Source organism: Plectropomus leopardus, chromosome 9, assembly GCF_026936395.1.
Source record: "Plectropomus leopardus strain MGB_pleo_1.0 chromosome 9, ASM2693639v1, whole genome shotgun sequence".
Taxonomy (NCBI): domain Eukaryota; kingdom Metazoa; phylum Chordata; class Actinopteri; order Perciformes; family Serranidae; genus Plectropomus; species Plectropomus leopardus.
The window spans coordinates 9,253,872-9,272,874 of NC_142184.1; the positions used below are offsets into that span (position 1 = coordinate 9,253,872).

The 19,003-nt window shown below is 41.2% G+C and overlaps 1 protein-coding gene across 3 annotated transcripts; it reads left to right on the forward strand.

The window, feature by feature from the left end:
* The first annotated feature begins 442 nt into the window (after nucleotides 1-442).
* Nucleotides 443-18,966, forward strand: sema3ga (sema domain, immunoglobulin domain (Ig), short basic domain, secreted, (semaphorin) 3Ga). Of its 3 annotated transcripts, none has more exons than XM_042491255.2 (19): nucleotides 443-631; nucleotides 727-890; nucleotides 3,245-3,381; nucleotides 9,021-9,181; nucleotides 9,273-9,335; nucleotides 9,427-9,546; nucleotides 9,750-9,843; nucleotides 9,950-10,069; nucleotides 10,190-10,335; nucleotides 10,435-10,549; nucleotides 10,648-10,717; nucleotides 12,104-12,248; nucleotides 12,726-12,948; nucleotides 13,037-13,125; nucleotides 13,710-13,751; nucleotides 13,850-14,007; nucleotides 14,100-14,167; nucleotides 14,255-14,382; nucleotides 16,195-18,966. In XM_042491255.2, the coding sequence occupies exons 3-19, from the start codon at nucleotides 3,270-3,272 to the stop codon at nucleotides 16,570-16,572; spliced, it is 2,232 nt and encodes a 743-aa protein (XP_042347189.1). In that variant the 5' UTR covers nucleotides 443-631; nucleotides 727-890; nucleotides 3,245-3,269; the 3' UTR covers nucleotides 16,573-18,966. The 3 variants fall into 3 exon arrangements, with proteins under 3 accessions (XP_042347189.1, XP_087938031.1, XP_087938032.1); XM_088081906.1 differs by having other exon boundaries at nucleotides 556-572; XM_088081905.1 differs by having other exon boundaries at nucleotides 443-890.
* Nucleotides 18,967-19,003: the final 37 nt, after the last annotated feature.

The following is a 19,003-nucleotide window of genomic DNA, read 5'->3' on the forward strand; positions in this document are numbered from 1 at the left end:
CAGGATGGATGTCCTTTGCGTCCAGTCCCACCCCCCTTCTGCTTGCTTTGTCACTGTTGTCATGAGCTCCAGAGCCAGCCGGAAAGGAATCCCAAGAATCTTTTTTCGGCTGACCTGGCTCTCATGTAGAGCTGAAGAGTAATGGTGACATTGTCCGAGCAGCGGCTCCTCTTTAATAGTGGATTTCACCCCCTGAATCATGTATAAGAATAGTCTGCGGGGCCCTCCTGGTGCATGAGAAAAACATTTATATAAAACAGTGGCTGCGCGCCCATCACCATGTAACTGAATTATTCAGCTTAGATAAACTTTGCCAGGAGAGAACTATTTAGACATAGATGGATAGCAGTTTACAGTAGAGTGTGCACCAGCAGTGAGAGGGTTAATCATACCCATATGGTGTACCAAGAGGTTTGGTCCAATGCTGCTGTGGGCCAACAGGAGAGGGAAGGCTGGGTGGGGGCAGAACAGAAGGGAGAGGACAGCAGGGCAGACACTCTCCCAACACCTGCACCTGGTCACTTGATTCACACTTTAAAGGATCAATGGAGCAACGTCGCGTCCACATGACGGTGATGGACGCTGCCATCCACGCTTAAACTTTTTTTTTTTTTTAAAGAGTGGATCAGCTGTGGGTTTTTCTTTTTTTCACGTTGCATGGAAGAAATACCGTCAGTTAACAGCGACTGATCAGGCAGCTTTTTCTCTCTCTCTTTCTCTCTCAAGGGGGAATTTGCAAACCTATCGGATTGTTTTACGCAGCGCTGCTGAGAGAACATTTTCCAATCCGCACTCCGAGGCACAAAACGCGGGGAATGCAGCGGTAACATCCCGCAAGTTTTCTGGATCTCTAGTGGCCACCGACAAAGTCAGAAAGCTTGAGAAAGAAGGTAGGACGTTTAACTTCTCTGGTTTAACTTTTAACTCCTGTTGGGTTACTCTGTAGCGAATGAAGTGCTCACATTTGTTCGGTTCCTATTTCTGGATGTTGAGTTCACAGGTAAGTGCGCACTCCTCCGCGGAAAGGGAACGAGGTTATTGAAATCCTGTAATTATTTTTATTTAAAGAGAAACTGTATGTTATTACAGCTGAACTTTAATCTGCACTGTCGTTCCCACCCTGCGCAGAAAACCAGCCGTCATTCATACACATACCTCGAAGTATAATCAGGACATGGAGCCACACAGGCACATTGGAAGCTCCTCATTAGTGATTTTTTTTTACATTTTAAGGTGTTTTTAAACGAGTTGCCTTACCTTGAATTATTTTTCTTCCCTTATTTAAATAATAGTAGATTAAATTAAAAGGGTTGGACGTGCATTTTGATACTCAACAAGTCATTTTATCCTGTTATCTAACCATTTTTCTTTAAAATTATATTCGATTGTACACTTTAAAATGCCCATCTGCTTATATTATAATGATTAGTTGACTAACATTTTTGGTGGCAATGTTTTATGGAACATGGAGCCTCACAGGCACATTATTAGCTCCTGATTGCTGATTTTATATATTTTTAAGGTATTTAAAGGCAATACTTCCCATTAAATTCTTCCTATATCCTCATTTTGATTAAATTTGAAGGGTTAGACATGTATTTTGATACTCAATGAGCCATTTACTCTGTTACCAAACCATTTTTCTTTTAAAATAATCTTCAAATTTACAATTTAAAATGTCAATTTGCTTATTTTCTAATGGTTAGTTTACTATCATTTTTAGTAGCAATGTTTTATGGAACATGGAGCCCCACAGGCACATTGGACGCTCCTGATTGCTGAATTTAAATATTTTAAAGGTATTTCAAAAGGAATACTTCTCCTTATTTTTTTTCATGTCTTAATTTAAATAATATAAGATTCAATTTTAAGGGTTGGAAATGTATTGTGATACTCAACAAGCCTTTTTCCCCTGTTGTCTAACCATTTTTCTTTAAAATAATATAAACATTTTCACTTTGAAATGTCTAAATGATCATTTTATTATAATTTGTTGGCTAACATTTTGAAAGTAAGTTTTTGTTATTATTTATGCTCCTTATGAAGTCCAAGTGATCCAGCGATGGCTGATAATTTCTTTAGGTGGCAAAACTCTTGTGACATGACATAAAATGTGTCACCCTCTCATGCTGCATATGTATTATTAACACTGAACATACAGTGTTTGATAGTACAGATAGAGATCAAGCTTCCCTGGTGAGCAGATTTATGGCAACTGTGTGATTATGCCAAGGAAGCCTGCGAGGCGTTCCCAGTGGCTTCTGTTTTTCATTTCTAAATGTTCGGCATGCCAATCATTTTCAGAACTCTGTTTTTCATTTAGATGGGGACGTAATTTCACATAATGTGTCGCAACTTAATTAATGTCTCATTGTGAAACATTGATGTGAAATATCTTCCACCGCGAATATCTCGCTCTCTCCCTAAAAGCCCTTTTTTTCGAGGCTGGTAGCGTGTGCCACAGGGGGCCCTGGGCTACATGGATGCCATGAGAGAAAGAAAAGCCCGCGGGATGGCTTATAGCCCGAGCAAAGCACACCTTCTGGGAGACAATTTAATGGATGTTGTGGACTCAGCTTTTAGTATTCATAATTTATATGGGATCCTCTCCAGCAAAGTGCAGATGCATAATGAATGCTTGAGTTAAGGTCTAACAGTTCGACTACGTCTCAACACCCCTAAACTGTCAGAAATTGTTTCAGCGCGGACTACCTGTTTCTTTGAACTGTCATGTGTTTCGCTCGTCAGCTCCAGGAAGGACGTGGACGTGCTTTGTTGAAAAGGCTGAGATGGAGGCAGAGGGAATCACTGATGGGCATCAGACTCTTGTTTTATCTAGTTTTCTAGGAAAATGTGTATTAAATACATGTTAAAGAAAATACATGTTTAAGAAAATGTACAAGATGAAGACATTTATCTCGCCCTCTTGCAGACTTTTTCCATGTGGTTGTGCCTGCAAGTGCCATTATACAGTCTTAACACATACCTCACTACATTTACACTTTAAATAAATAATGGGGCTGTCATATTTTCCAGAGCAGGTGTGAAGATTTGGACGTTGTTCTCTCCTGCCAAACTATACGTCTCGCCTTGGAAGGCTGCAGGCCAAACTTCTGATCAGAGAGATCAGAGAAAAAGAGAGAAAGAAAGAGTGTCTTGTCTGTCCTTCCTTCTTTTTCTGTCTCCTATTTCTCATGGGGCACTCTATAATAATAGTTCATTCCTCTTTTCTTTTTTCGTCCAGATTTAGATCTCTGCGGGCTACCTGCATGACTGTTACCATGACAGCATCTGGAGCCCAACTCCTCCTGTTGGCCTTATGTGTTTACAGAGGCTCGGGCCTGCAGCAGTCTGCTCCGCGGGTTCGCCTCTCCTTCAAAGGTGAGCTCCTACAGATTAACTAAAAACTCCTCTGACAGCAGGGATTGTCTTAATAGTTTCTTTAACTCCTGGGTGGATTATGAGACAATGGGAACCTGGGCAAAGGTTTGCAAAAGGCCCCACCACCTCTCCAAATGAGCAAGATGCACTTAGTGGTGGTTTTGCGTCTCTTTGTAGCCAAAATTCATCTTTTTGTTGTTTTCTGTCTCTTTGTGGTCATTTTGTGTCTCCGTCTGGTTGTTTTGTGCCTTTTTGTAGTCACTGGGGTCTCGTAGATTGTTTGTCTATGAGGTAATTGTGTTTGTCTATGAGGTAATTGTGTTTTTTTATGGTCGTTTTCAGTCAATATGTGGTTGTTTTGTACCTTTTTGGGGCTGTTTTGTGATTCTTTGAGGTAATATTTGTCTTTGAGGTAGTTATGTGTCTTTTAGGTTATTTGTTTTGTTGCTTTTTAGTCTATTCTTTGTGGTTGGTTTGTGTCTATGAGGTAATTTTGTGTCTCTTTGAGGTAATATTGTTTGTCGTGAAGGTAATTTTGTGTTTATTTGAGGTAATTGTATTTCTTTTTTAGTAATTTTGTGTCATTTTGTTGTCATTTTGTGAGTTTTTGTAGGTGATTGTCTGTGCCTCATTGTTGCTCTGTGTCTCTGGGGTAATTTTATATCTTTAAGGTCATTTTGTGTCTTTTGGTCATTTTGTGTATCTTTGTAGCCACTTCATACCTGTTTGTAGTTGCTGTGTGTCTTGAGGTAATTTTGTGTCTCTTAGGTTGTTTTTTGTTGTTCTTTAGCCTTTGCTATCTCTTTGTGGTTGTTTTTATGTCTTTGAGGTAATATTGCTTTTCTCTGAGGTCATTTTGTGTTTCTTTGGTTCATTTGTGTCATATTTTAGTCATTGTGTGTCTCTTTGTGGTTGCTTTGTGTCTCTTTGAGGTAATAGTGTTTGGCTTAAAGGTACTTTTGTGTCTCTGAGGTAATTGTGTAACTTGTTTGGTAATTTTGTGTAGTTTTGTAGTCCTTTTTTGTTATTGTGGTTGTTTTCTGCCTGGTTGTTGTTGGAGGTAATTATATGTCTTTGATGTAGTTTTGTGTCATTTTGTAGCACCTTTGTATACTTTTGTAGTTGCTTTGTGTGTCTTGAGGTAATTTTGTTGTTCTTTGAGGTAATTGTTCATCTTCTCTGGTTGTTTTGTGTTTTTTTGTGGTTGTTTTGTACCTTTTTGTTGTTGTTTTGCACCTTTTTGTTGTTTTGTGTCTGTTTGAGTTATTGATTTTATTGGTCTTTTAGGGGATTTGTGTCTTCTGGTTATAAGTTTTTTGTGTCTCTTTGAGGTCATTTTGCTTGTCTTTAAAGTAATTTTGTTTGTTTTTCAGGTAATTGTGTTTATCTTTGGGCTAATTTTGTGTATTATTTGGTCATTTTTTGGGTCTTTTTCTAGTTGTTTTGTATTTTGTGTAGTTGTTTTTTGTCTCTTTGAGATAATTTTCTTGATCTTTGAAATAATTTTTTTCTGTCTTTGAGGAAATGTTGTGTCTTTTTTGGTTGATTTGTTATTTTCTTTACATTTTGTGTATTGCAGTGTTTGTTTCACCTGTTTTTAGCAGTTCCTTTGCATCTCTCTGTGTTCTTTTTGTGTCTCTTTGTAGTCATTCTGAGCCTCTTCCTGGTCGATACGTGTTTATTTGAGTGACATTTTGCTGGTGAAGATCAGGAGGCCCCCTGACACGTTGGGCCCTTGGGGGCCTGTGCCCATTGGGTCCCTTCAGTAATCCATCTATGCTTTTTACTTTACGGTTTCTCCCACTAAGTCACTCAGCGCTCACACACACTCATGCACACACCGGTGGTAATGTTTCCTCTTTAAACATATGTAGAGAACGTATTTCCTGCCACACGTCAAACACTGCAACACTGAAAACAAAAGGTGGATATTACGTGAGGTTGGTTACTGGTGGTGCCCTTCGACAAAAGTTTCTCCCCACACCCTAAAACCTTCACACAGTGTAGTCTGACCTGTCATTCCTGCTTTGTTTTTGATGTCTGACACGATGACACGAGAAGGAAACACCTGAAATTTGATCACAAAATGATACTTTAGAGCTGTAATGTTTTGGCCGCGAGGTGTAAGCTTAAAATGGGGGTGGATGGTGGTTTGAAAACCTTTTTTTCAAGGGATTTTCCCATGCTGTCTCCTCATCTTCATTAACTCTCAAGACAGAGATTCATGTTGCAAACACGTGGATGACACCTTTGATCAAAACAATGCGGCATGATTACAGTTATCTCCACGTCCCTATCATGTTGTCACTTCAAATGCACCTGCACGCTCACAAACACGCACGCATCACACCTGAACTACCTGTAAGTAAGAATTAGAGGTGCGAATCGGATTTATAGCATTCTTTAGTGCTTTCATGTGGTTGTGAGGCAAAAATGTTCTGCCCCCAGATCAGGTCCAGGCAGCGTGTTTGGTGTCTTATCTTGTTAGACTGCAGTGATTCAGTGAGAAACATTTATGATTTTTGTACGATGTCAACAAGAGACATCTGACGCAGATTAGAGGTGAGCTAATCATGAGATCTGGGATTGATAATTGGGAGTTGGAGTCGACATGCGGTGCTGTTTTGAATCTGATTTTGTGTGACTGAAAACAGCTGTTTACGTGCTGTTTGTCATATACGTGTCCCATTTGAGGATTGAGAGAGAGATTGCAGTGCATTTTTATAAGACCTTTAACACTAATCCCCTTTGCAGTAAACAGCTTATACACACCAGCGTGGGTTTTTTCTTTTTCGCTGCAGCAGCAGGGTGCACAAAGCAGAAGTCTGACCAATCCCACAAGTTTGGTCTTGAACTTGATAGCTTCCCTCCCCCGTGCAAGATGCAGGAATTCACATCTGTACCGAGCTCTTCATGACAAAATCATGTAGTTGTCGGGAGCAGCTGAGAGGTGCTGATTGTTAGATTGTTAAGATAGAGCAGCCACATTCACAGACCTTGGCCGTCCCTCCCCCTAATACCAAACAAAACGGGAAAAAAGTTGGATTTACTCCCCAACTATTTTCTGCCACTCCAAGGATTTATTGTTCATTGTTCGTGACACCGAGTCTCTTTGTTCCCCGAGGCGCCTGTGGAGGAGGTTTCGGGGCGGCTGGAGGACATGTGACTCTTGTGAACGAATGAGCCGGCCTGAGTGGCACTCTGGGGTGCAGGAGGGCCTGCAGAGGATAGAGATGTTGTACAGTTTCCTCTGGAGGTTGTGCCTCTTCAAAGGGAGGTTTGTTTGACAGAATTAGTCAGCATTGTTAGAGAGCAAAATATGCAGTGTAATTGAAGCCATGTTTTAGAATCTCATGCCCTCGCGGCGCTGTCACCAGTTTGCTCATACTTGAGATTTGCCCGGCACTAAACGACAGTGGTCATTAGCGACAAAATGTTGTCAAGTTGTAACGTGAGAGCTCATAGTAGCTCCACACTCGAATCGTGTGTCCTTCCCAGTGTTTCCCCACCAGTGTCAGAATGTTGTCAGGGGATAAGAGTTTGCTGAATGTTTACCAGATGATGGCAGTACATTGTTTGCTATTTTTGGAGAATGGAGACATGTATAGGGGTGTGGTGTTTCTACATTTAGCCCGGTCAGTGAATCCACTATGGCCCAGTGGAGCCCGGCCAGAGGCTTGTTATCCTGTGTTTACCTCTCAGGAACAGAACCGGACCTCTTCCCCACCTCAGAGGCTCCATCTCGTGTCGTCCAGACGGAGATCCGATTGCGTGGGTTATTTTAGTTCGACACCTTGACTGCATCCTGTTAACATTGACCTCAAAAAGGAAGATGGCAGGGCGCTTTGATGTAAATAAAGATTGTGCTTCCTCCTGAATCCCTGTAAGCTGGCTTCTGAGGGTCTGTGGGAACATTTGTCAATGCGTAAGCCTGCTGTCTTTAACATACCTCCGCTGTGGCCCAGCGTGCACATATGTTGGCCAATGTCTTGCACATGACAGATGTGTTGCTTTTTATGTGTTCGAAATGAATTGTTGGATGGAAGAATGGAAAGAAATCACGCTTGGAGGTCGCGCATTTGTCTCGCAGCAGATGAAAATTGTTCAATCAAAGCTTTCAGGAGAACAAAAAAGAAAAAAGAAAAGGAGCAACATTTTCCGCTGCAGCGTGTCTTAACAGGTTACGCTCTGCTGAACACAATCCTGATCTCAAGAATTAGCTGCGAGTTCCACTGACCGTGTTTCCTAAGGGACCTGCTTTTTCGCCTAACTCCACTGGGCATGTGGCGCCTTAAACTCAATCAGCCGGTCAGGACACATAAAATATTGAGATCTTAAAAGCGAATATGTTTCTCAAAATGCTCCAAGTTGAGTTATATTTAATCAGTGACACACATTTTCCAGAAAAGTAGTGAGAAGGGTGTTGTTAAAGGGGCTGTAAGTTCATCCAAGTCACTAATGAAACATGTTAAAGGCATAAAGGGGATAATGGGACTAGATTTTGAGAGGTAACCTTTGTTCCCCCTGCCGCTGCTGGCTTCCTAAATGGTGAAGATGTGTTTTTAAAGGGACAGTTCACCCAAAAATACATATTTTTCCTTTTACCTGTAGTGCTATTTATCAATCTGACTGTTTTAGTGTGAGTTGCCGAGTGTTGAAGATATTGGCCATAGAGATGTCTGCTTTCTCTCCAATATAATGGAACTAGATGGCACTCTGTTTTTTGTCCTCAAAGTGACAAAAGAATAAATTTGAAAACTACACTGCCAGCTGTATAACTGCAGAGGGAAACGTGCATCTACTGCTACCTTAACTATCACCACTAAGCTAACTAACGTTACAGCTCAGTCAGGAGGATACCATTCATGTTTACATCTCTTTTCGGCACAAACATGTGCTTGCTGTTCATGAGAAGAAGCAGGCTTCCTTCTGCGCAGTTATACAATTAACAGGTGTAGTTTGGTACAAAGAAAATAGTTCCTACGTTGAACTTCTCACAACAAGGTCACGCATGATGTTTGGAAAAAGACAGATGTTTCTTGTAGATTATAAAGTGCTCAATTTTGTCTGTCACTTTTATTTAAAGCAACATTATACAACCTTTTTATTTATTTGATGGTACAGTGTCTTATAATAGGGTGGATGGTGGCTCTTTCGTCACTTTGCCTCCCTATCTCTTGCTTTTGCACCATGTAACTTTAGTGAGAGGGTACAGCCACAGCTTTACATACATGTTTTACTTCAAGATACAAGTTTTTAACACATAACATTGTTGTGACTTAATGAGTTTCGCTTGTACGTTGCACCTACATTACATCTGACAAATTGTTCCAGACATGGGATTTGTTTTTGCAACATTGGTGTTGCATTTAGAAACTATGGGGGGCGCCAAATCACACAAAATGCCAATTTCTACATAAGGTAGCTTTAAACGTGGCTTTGAGCTCCACAAGCAGAGTGCCATCTAGTTCCTTTTATATTCGAGAGATGGTTAGACATCACTACGGACAATATTCCCAACACCTGCAACTCACACCAAAGCAATCAACACTAATAGAGGTCACAGGCAAAATATACTGTATATTTTTGACTTTGGGGTGAACGATCCCTTTAACAAATCTGCAACACTTTTCCCACAGAGCTGATGGACACCAGGGCGGCTCGACCCTTCAGTTTCTCCTTCAACACCAGCGACTACCGCATCCTCCTGATGGACCAGGATCAGGGCCGCCTGTACCTGGGCAGCCGGGAGTACCTGGTGGCTCTGGACATGCACAACGTCAACAAGGAGCCTTTAATAGTGAGTACGAACGGCGACTAAAACCAGTCTACTGTTTGGTATGTGGCATTAAGTCCAAATGCAATGATTCTTGTTGTTTTTGAAAACACAGATCCACTGGCCGGCGTCTGCGAAGAGGAAGGGCGAATGTCAGATGACAGGAAAAGGAAAACAGGTGAGATCTTGTATTTATATCCTGTCTTTCCAAAGAAATTTCAGGATGGTACAATGTTTGAATTCCATTTGTCTTACTCCTCTTTGTCCAGGGTGAATGTGCCAACTTTGTGCGCCTGATTGAACCGTGGAACCGCACCCACCTCTACACCTGTGGAACAGGGGCGTACCAACCGATCTGCACATTCATCAACAGAGGCTGGAGGGCAGAGGTGAGCGCAAAGACGATTACAGTTTCCCCCCTGAGTGGGATATACAGCAAAACTCCCTCAGCTGTAGGCCTGGAAAGCGTTGTCCTGCTAAATATTTCAGGAGTACAAACTGGGACACTGATTTGTTTGTGTTTTTTCCCCGTGCTCCCATGTGACGTTTTAGCGGCCTATTTTTATGCATACTGTCTAATCTGCCTCTGCAGGACTACCTGTTTAGGCTGGTCCCTGGGTATGTGGATTCAGGGAAGGGAAAATGTTCGTACGATCCCAAACAGGAGAGCATTGCAGTTCTGATCAGTAAGATAAGCTTCATTTATAGAGAAAAAATACAATATCTTATCAAAATTCATTGCACTGCTGAATCAAAAAGTCTCACCTTGCTCTTCTCTCTTCACCTCTGCAGATGGTAACCTGTACGCAGGGGTCCATATTGACTTCATGAGTACAGATGCTGCTCTGTTTAGGACCATGGGTGGGAGAACAGCAATCAGGACAGAGCAGTATGACTCCAGGTGGCTCAACGGTGAGTAAGTGTGGGTGTGAGGAGGTAAATGTCGCTGATTACAGGTTATGGTTCCCCTCATTTTATTTGACAACCACTTGCCTCAATCCCTCTCTCGGCTTATCTGTTTTTATCCCCCAGAGCCGGTGTTTGTTCAGATCCAGCAGATCCCTGACAGTGCAGAAAGAAACGACGACAAGCTCTACTTCTTTTTCCGCGAGAAGAGTCTAGACTCGAGCAGCGGGGCGAGCCCAAGCGTTTTGGCCAGGGTGGGAAGAGTGTGTCTGGTGAGCCAAATCGCATCGTATACATGGTGAAAGAATATAACTTCTGATATAAAACGCACTGTACTTATTGAGCTGTGACCTAATTCCCTTCCTGTCTAGAATGATGAAGGAGGCCAGAAGTCCCTGGTGAACCGCTGGACGACGTTCCTGAAGGCTCGCCTTATCTGCTCAGTGATCGGAGACGATGGAGTGGAGACGCGTTTTGATGAACTACGTGAGGCCACAATGAAATAAGTGCTGCGTTTAAACGGATTGCACTTTAATTGCAGCTGCTTTTAATGTGGTTTTATTGATTTTTGTATCTCCTTCCAGGGGATGTGTTTATTCAGCCCACTCAGGATGAGCGAAACCCTACGGTGTACGCTCTCTTCACTACAGCGGGGTGAGTTGGTTATGGAGGCTTGTTTGATCAATTCAAGGCTGTTCTCATGCACTGTTTGCACATGTACCTGCAAAAACGAATGCAACAAAATTTGTATACAGCTCACGTAATCATGAGCCAGTAATTTGTTACAGCCATATTCGCTGATATGAGTAAAGACCGAGTAAAGAAGTAATTGGGATGAAGAGCAAAAGTTCACGTAATGAGGCAGGTTAGGGAGGTCAAACCAACACAGGACTTTCCCTAACCCTACCCCAAGTTAAATATAGAGCACAACACAGTGAGACAGTCAAGACAAAAAAAAACCCAAAACAAAACATGTCAATGCATCAGTGACTTTAGAAAGGCTTTCCTATAAAGATGGGTTTTTAGTAGAAGCTTAAAAACAGTTGAAGAGTTTAGGAAATCGGATGCACTGGTCTAGTTAGTCTACTTTTCCAAAAATCACCAACTCTGGTTTTGTAGAAATAAAACCCTTAATTCACAGAGTTAGATGTAAAAATATGCTGTTTTCCTCACAGTCTGTGCCGCTGCCGGCCGGTCATTACAGTCTGCAACGTTTTCGTCACCACTTGCAGTTGCGTCATGCTTCTGAGCTCAGCAGCCTTTTCCACCAGGAGAAACTGACCTCTGGTGGCGCTTTATGTGCAGTACATATCCAGTATATCACAGGTCTTCAAGAGGGGGTCCTCAGAGTTGGGGGGAGGGGGGAAATTATTGTCAGATAAATAAAAAATAAAATATTTTTTCTTACTGTTTTTTCAAACATGTAGGTTAATACATGTTAACATTAATCCAACATGTTATAAGCAAAGATAAAAGATTGATATATTCATTAAAAAAAGGCTGACTAACCAGCTATTACCCATGAATCTATGATGTATGAATATATGAATCTGTCAAGTATTATTTTAATAGCTGAGAATTGTATGTACCATTTAAAGGTATGTTTATACATGGTATTTTAGGTTACATTAAAGTAGGCCCAGTTTAAATTCATCTTAAATACTGTATATATACATATATGTAAAAAGGGGTCCCTACTCTATCCCTCTCTCAGTTGAGGAGTCCGTGCCCTGAAAAACACTGAAGACCCCTGTAATATAACAAACACATCCTCAGCATATGAGAAAAAGGAGCATCTGTATTTTGGACGGTACTAAAAATCATACTGTCGGGATTTCTAAATACCATGATGTACTGTAATACCTTGATACCACCTTGCCACCTCTGACCTAGAGGATACGTTGCACATTCACACCTCAACCAACTTCACAGAATTTTTTTCTTCCCTGCACATTTTTGTGGGCAATTCGTGCTTTAATTTCAGGGACAGGGTGCGGGCTGTCTTCTCCCTCTTATCTTAATTGTCTGTTTCTGTTCAAGCTCTGTGTTCAAGGGCTCAGCAGTCTGCGTGTACTCTATGGCTGATATCCGCAATGTCTTCAATGGACCGTTCGCCCACAAACATGGCCATAACTACCAATGGACAGAGTACACTGGCAAGATTCCCTACCCACGGCCCGGGACGGTACGTCTCAGTCATGTTATCTCCAATCATGTAAACAACACGCATCTAAAACAAAGTTGACTTAAAGAAAAGATTTTCCGTCTGGTAACCGTTTATTCAGTATTTGGAGAAACCAACACTGTAATGTCATTTGATGATTTCTGCTATCAGCTAAATGTAGGATCCTTTGTTTTAGGATTAGGTTTAAAGGTTGAGTAGGTTGTGTTTTTTTGTTTGTTTTGCTGTTGCTTTTTATTATTTGCTTGTTGGTTTACATTTTTCTATTGTCTCATTTTTATTTATTTATTTTTAATTTTAAAAATCAAAGAAATGAGCGATGTCTGTGCTAGTTATGTAAATGATCTCATTACATTCATGCTGCATTTGTATAATTATTAATGATTTCTGTATTTGTGTATATTTGGGAACAGTTTGTTCAAATTGACCCCTCTCAAGTGAATTCTTTAAATGAAGAAAGTATTTTTTCTTCCCATCCAGTGTCCAGGAGGAACCTTCACTCCCGGTATACGCTCCTCCAAGAACTTCTCAGACGAGGCTGTGAATTTCATCCGTTCACATCCCCTCATGATCCACCCAGTTTATCCAATCCACCGCCGCCCCCTGGTGGTTAGGACCGGCGTGGACTACCGTTTCACTGCCCTGGTGGTGGACCAAGTGGACGCCGTGGATGGACGATACGAGGTGCTCTTCCTGGGGACAGGTGAGACAGCTGCAGGGCTGATGGCATTTTGTGTGTGAAGGATTAGTTTGGAAAAGAAAACATTAAATATTACGGCTCTCACTTCCAGATCGAGGCACTGTCCAAAAAGTTATAGTGTTGCCCAAGGACCCAACGAGCATGGAAGAACTGACATTAGAGGAAGTGGAGGTTTTCCGGGTATGTTTAACCCTTTGAAATCTGGAGCGACATCACTTTTCTTGTGCTGCTTTCAGACCTTTTTCCACTGGTATTTAAAGCTTTGAGCAAATTGGTGCGATGTCTTAAAAAAAACAAACAATTAGCAACTTTGGAAAGAAAGGATCCACATATTGCAATAAATTAGGAGATTTAGTGAATGATTTTTCAAAAGCTAGGGAAAAATGTCGGGGGGGGGGGGTAGCAAGGGAAAAACTATATTTCTAATGATTAAAATTACATATCTAAAATTATGTTACAGAATTATTATAATTTTTAAGCAACTCTGCCAGGCCATTTCCATCTTTTTTTTTTTACTTTCTTTTTTGTCATTTTAAAAATTATTTTCAGTTAATTTTCTTGAACTTTTCAATAATTTCTTGCTAATTTTGGGGTAATTTCTTCTTTTGTTGCGTATTGCCTTCTTTGCATGTCTTTGAAAGAAATCAAGCCAATTTTCTCAGGTTCTAAAGGGTTAAATATGTATTCCTGAAATGACAAAAAAATCTCTAATCTCAAATGTAAAGTCTCAATGATTTTTCTTTTTGCTGTTCATGAATTTCCAGTCCAGAGCTCCAGTCAAAACAATGAAGATATCCTCTAAAAGAGTAAGCACAAATATGAAGTTTTGAAACACATTTCAGTGCACATAAAAAAACCCACACAACCACACTGAGTTTAATTTATTTTACTTGTGTCCCCATAGCAACAGCTGTACGTGTCCTCAGACGCGGGGCTGACCCAGGTGTCGCTGCACCGCTGCGGCGTGTACGGCCGGGCCTGCTCTGACTGCTGTCTGGCTCGAGACCCCTACTGCGCGTGGGACGGAGAGAGCTGTTCAGCCTTCACCCCGTCCACCAAGAGGTCAGGGGCGTCTCATTTCTCCACAGCGCACTGCTTCGAGAATATAAATGTGTGTGTGTCGACCTGATTCTTAATTCTGGTGTGTGTCTCAGGAGGAGCAGGAGACAGGACGTTAAACATGGTGACCCGCTGAGGCAGTGCAGAGGCTTCAATGCCAAAGGTGTGGCAACTTATTTGCGTGTTTAAAGATCATACACACTTTTGTTTGTTTTGAGCAGTTTACCATTTCTTCTGTCTGTGTCTGCAGTGGAGAAACGTCTGAGAGAAACAGTGCAGTTCGGGGTGGAGGGCAGCAGTACTTTCCTGGAGTGTCAGCCTCGCTCTCCGCAGGCCACCGTCAAGTGGCTTTTCCAGAGGGAAGGAAAGAGGAAAGTGGTGAGGAAGAACAGTCACATTTTAGGATATGTTTTAAGTAGATTATGCAGGATTTCTTGGCTGTAAGCAAAACATTTAAACTTGCCTCCTCCTCTCTACACTGCTGGGACGTACGCTGCAAGCAACTTTTGTAGAAATAATACATTTACTGTAATGAAGGAGCCAATACTTTAGCAAGCTAATAAGCTAAGTGGCAGAACCTCCACATCCAAAAGAAAAACACATATATTTGTTAAATTTTAATTTTTGTATCACCTCATCTGTGATTTATGTAGAAACTATTATCTGGTTGATACCTTTCAGCGTACAGCCTCATCTTTACACTGTTTTTAGCTACACGCCCATGAACGTCCCAATCACAACAAAGTACCATGACAATGGGAATATACAGGCAGATAAATACTCGCTTCTACTGGGTCATAAGTGATGATTGAGAAGGATTACTTTTGTATGAGTATATACATTGTTTTTGGGAAAATCCTGCAGAATATGTCTTTAAAGGAATAATTTGACATATTGGAAAACTTATGTATAGTTAGTCAGTCACTCAGGCTCTTCCTGTAAAACCCCAATATATAGTTTTTACACTTTTGTATACAGGCTTATAAGTGAGTTTAACGGGAGCTGGTGTCCCCCTGATTCCAGTCATTGTGCTAAGCAAAGCTAACTGGTTTCGCTGGCTGTAGCTACAGGACATAAATGAAAGTCGTATCAGTGTTCTCATCTGATTCTCAGCAAGACGGCAAATAAAAAAATAAAATAAAAAAAAATAAATAAAATTTAAAAAAAACTATTTTTAAAGCCACTGTTGGTAACTTTAATGAAAATAACTGTGCTGAAACTGTCACCATATTCTAAAAGACACGCATAAGACAGATGGCACGTAAAAAAAGTGTTTGTGTTGGAAAATGCAGTCATATTTAATCAGTGTTAAATGTGATGTATATTATCACAGTTCACACGCAGTAATTGACACGACTGACAGCTGTGTTAGAGGTTTCTCAAATCTGATTAGATACAGTGGCTCACAGTGAAAACTCCAAAATTTCCATTTTTTTATGCCATGAATATTTGAATCACACCTCCAAAAAAGAAAAACAAGGACGTGAACAAACTGCAAATTTTGGGCACTAGTTGGAATCCAGTTACAGCACCTGCTGCAACGTTTCTATCACTAAAAACAGCTTCCTGCCAGAGCTCCACTTCAGTGGTGTTAACAGGATGAAAGCATACAGACAGTTTTATTTATTTTCAACCTGGATGGGTCAGTAATGCTGCCATTTGGGAGGCGAAAGACCAGAAACTCTTCATTGTCACTTCAGCTTGCCTTTGACAAAATGTTCTCTGCAAAGACGTGTGCGCTTTGATGGTTGCCATTCTGGACTCTCCCCGGGGACAGAAGCATGTAATAGCACAAATCCACAATCCTCTTTTTTAATTCTCAGACGGGATTCTGTTAACGCACTACCCAGGCTCGTCTCTTCATCAGTTTGTGCCACCGATTTTAAAAGCAACTTTATGACGTTTTAGCAAAGCTAACCACAAACCTGGCTAAAACGTCCCGGCGGGCAGCAGCAGAAGGCGTTGTTTTGCCCTCCAGTTGGGCGTCCCTGTAAGGACGTGACGTCACAGATTATCTGTCTCATTTAGTACTATGTAGATACAGTGACAGTTTCAGCAAAAATGGAAAAAAAATCATAAAAGTTATCAACTGCAGCTTTAAGTCCACGTGCTCATTTGTAATCTCTACGAAAATTCAAACACGTTCCCTCTTTTATACTCGTTTATACTGGGTCATTTCTGTTTCTGCAGCTCAATCGTGTGGGAGGTATTCTGAAGACCAACCATGGTATCCTCCTGAAGTCCCTCAACCAATCAGACGCGGGGCTCTACCACTGCCTCGCCACCGAAAACAACTTTAAACACACAGTGGCCCGTGTGGCGCTGCGCATCCTGGACCGAGACATCGTTCTAGCTCTCACTGCACAGGACGAGGATGAAGAGCCAAAAACTCGCCACTCGGGACATTACCCGCAGTCGTCCCTCGTGTCCACACCCTTCCCGCCTGAGATTAGACTGATCAACCAGTACTGTCAGTCCTACTGGGAACAACTCAGCCCCAAACAGCAGCAGCAGCGCAAGCGCACCAGCCGCAGACACACAGAGAGCCAGGACCAAGGGCTCGGCTAGAAGACGGGACCGACGCTGTCCAACACTGGTCTGTGTGGACTTTTTTGGTGGACTTTTATTTTTGACATGCATGTTTGTGTGTCACCTCCATTCATGGGTCAGGTGATGCTGCCATGCTGTCGTTAAAGTACTTTATTTGTGGTTTTGCGAGTGTCAGCCTAAAAAATACAATTGTGTATATTGTACATCACCTGTTTTAAAGGACCATTGGCTTGTCTTTAAAGGGGATCTCTTAGACAAAATAGATATATAAATTCATAGCCATGTTTTCTTTAGTGAATAACCACCTGAGACTAACAACGGCTCTGTTTTTGTTTCCTTAGAATGAGCTGTTTATATCTACATGAGGAGCTGGTCCTTGTCTACGGAGATCGGCATGTTGCACCGCCATGTTTTTAAAGTAGCCTAGAACGGACAAACGAAACATTGGCTCTAAAGAGGTTAGACCCTTTCGGGTTTTTACGTTACTTGAAGGCCTCGTAATCCATTTTCTCAGGCGAACTCCAGACAATGTCTCGAGAATCAGGTCCGGGGGAAGTTTTTCTTTTACACACGTAGCACACAACAGGGCATTGTCCATCAGTTCGGAAATGTGTTGTTTGGTTTGCCTTCCTGCACACCCGGGTAGAGCACGCAGGAGGCAGGACATGATGCAGCTTACACCGCGGTCATGTAGCCAGCTCGTAATTTGGTCACAAACAATGGAGTCTCTTGCTGTTTCTTGAATTTTTTTAACAACTTTGGCTTCGGCCCTTACTGACAGAAGTTCCAGGATCTCGTTGTCGCTTCAGTTAAATATTTTCGTTGCTGTCTTCATGATGCTTCATCTTCACCCTCGGATGTTTGTTTTCTTCTGGTTTTATACGAGCTGCATGAAAGAAACTCTTGCTCGACTTGCATGTATTTTGTACGAGGGGGCTTGCAGGATAAAGTCAGTCAAACTGATTTGGATGTTTGCGTTCTCACATACAGCGTCTCTGGGTAATGTCCTCATAATTTTTAGGTTTGCAGTGCGTGTGTGAAAGGGGCTATACAAGTTTGGAAAGGCCAGGTTGAGCAGACGGGGTTTCAGTTGGTTGCAACTTGCAATTTCATCCCCAAGATGGCACTAAATCCAACAAACTGCTCCTTTAATCTGACATTTAAATCGACTTACAGACGTGATATTTGCTGAAGATTCATCACCTTTCATAGGGATTAATTGAAACCTTTTGTCCTTGGTGTGTTCAGGTGCTTGTGAGAAACCTGAGCATCTTTGACTTGAGAATCCCTGCGAAAGATCAACAGTTTTAGTGTAAAAATAACTAAAAAGAGAAAGCAATCTTTTTCACAAAGACTGTTTGCTCATCGTGTGTCTCCTAGGTTTGTTTTTCCACTAATATAGCTTGTAAAGGCAAGATTTTTGGCAGCTGATTTCGAAATATTTAATTGTTCTTGAACGCACCAACAAAGATGAGTTTTCCAAACAAGACTCCTCATTGTGATGGATCGTATAGTTCTCGCTTTTTTGCTTGTTGTTGTTTTGGAAAATTAAGTTAATTATCTTGTGGGAACAAGATCATTAAGATAATTAACTTGTTCCCACAAGATAATTAACTTGTGCTCGCAACATAAAAAATATCACCTTTTGGCACTTGAGGGGCTCCGTAGGAAGCAGTAAACTGTGATGTAAAGTATACACAGCATGTGGCTAACAGGCTTCAACATGCAAAACCACAGGTAGAGTACTGCCAAGTATCTTGAAACAGAAATGTAATATATTGATTGTGAATATAATATATATGGTCATTGGATTACTCTTGTATTGTATGAAGATAATATGATGATATATGCATAATGTTGCATGCATATCTGTTGTTGTTTGTTGCAAGTTGTACATTTTACTTGGAGTGTACTGATGTTTGTACGGTGTAATGTATTCTGTTAAGCTAATTCCATTGGATGTTGTCATATAATGACTCTGTTACTGTCCTGTGCTCTAGTGACCTTCAGTATGTGAGTGTTGAAGATATGCATAGCATACAGTGTTCTTCCAGTTATGCACTTTGTCGGTGGTGGTATTCGAGAGGGGTTTTGGGGATCTTTGCACAGATGTAGGAGAAAATTAAACGGGAACTTAATTTTTTTTTTTTTAATGTACAGTATGTTATTATAAAAATGGGAATGGAACTGGCTCGGATTTAGCATTGATTGTTGGTGTCCTGTCATATGCTGTATTTACAGATTTTTAAAGTGGCTCTTTTTAGTACAAGGAGCAAGATTTTTTTTTTTTTTTTCCAGTCAGAGCCACCATTCACCGTCATTGTGAGTGACACAGTGCTATGCTGTCATGCTGATGAATCCTACACTGGAAATGTTCGAACAAATATATAAACATTTCAGAATTCTCTTTAACTTGTTTTCTTTTACTTTCAAGTCATTTATATTGAAT

Excerpts from the sequence above, each read along its gene's own strand:
- sema3ga (XM_088081905.1), top strand. The coding sequence starts at position 3,270 with ATGACTGTTACCATGACAGCATCTGGAGCCCAACTCCTCCTGTTGGCC. Across the intron at positions 9,844-9,949 it reads GAGCATTGCAGTTCTGATCA|ATGGTAACCTGTACGCAGGG; the intron begins GTAAGATAAGCT and ends TCACCTCTGCAG. Across the intron at positions 10,718-12,103 it reads GCTCTCTTCACTACAGCGGG|CTCTGTGTTCAAGGGCTCAG; the intron begins GTGAGTTGGTTA and ends TTTCTGTTCAAG.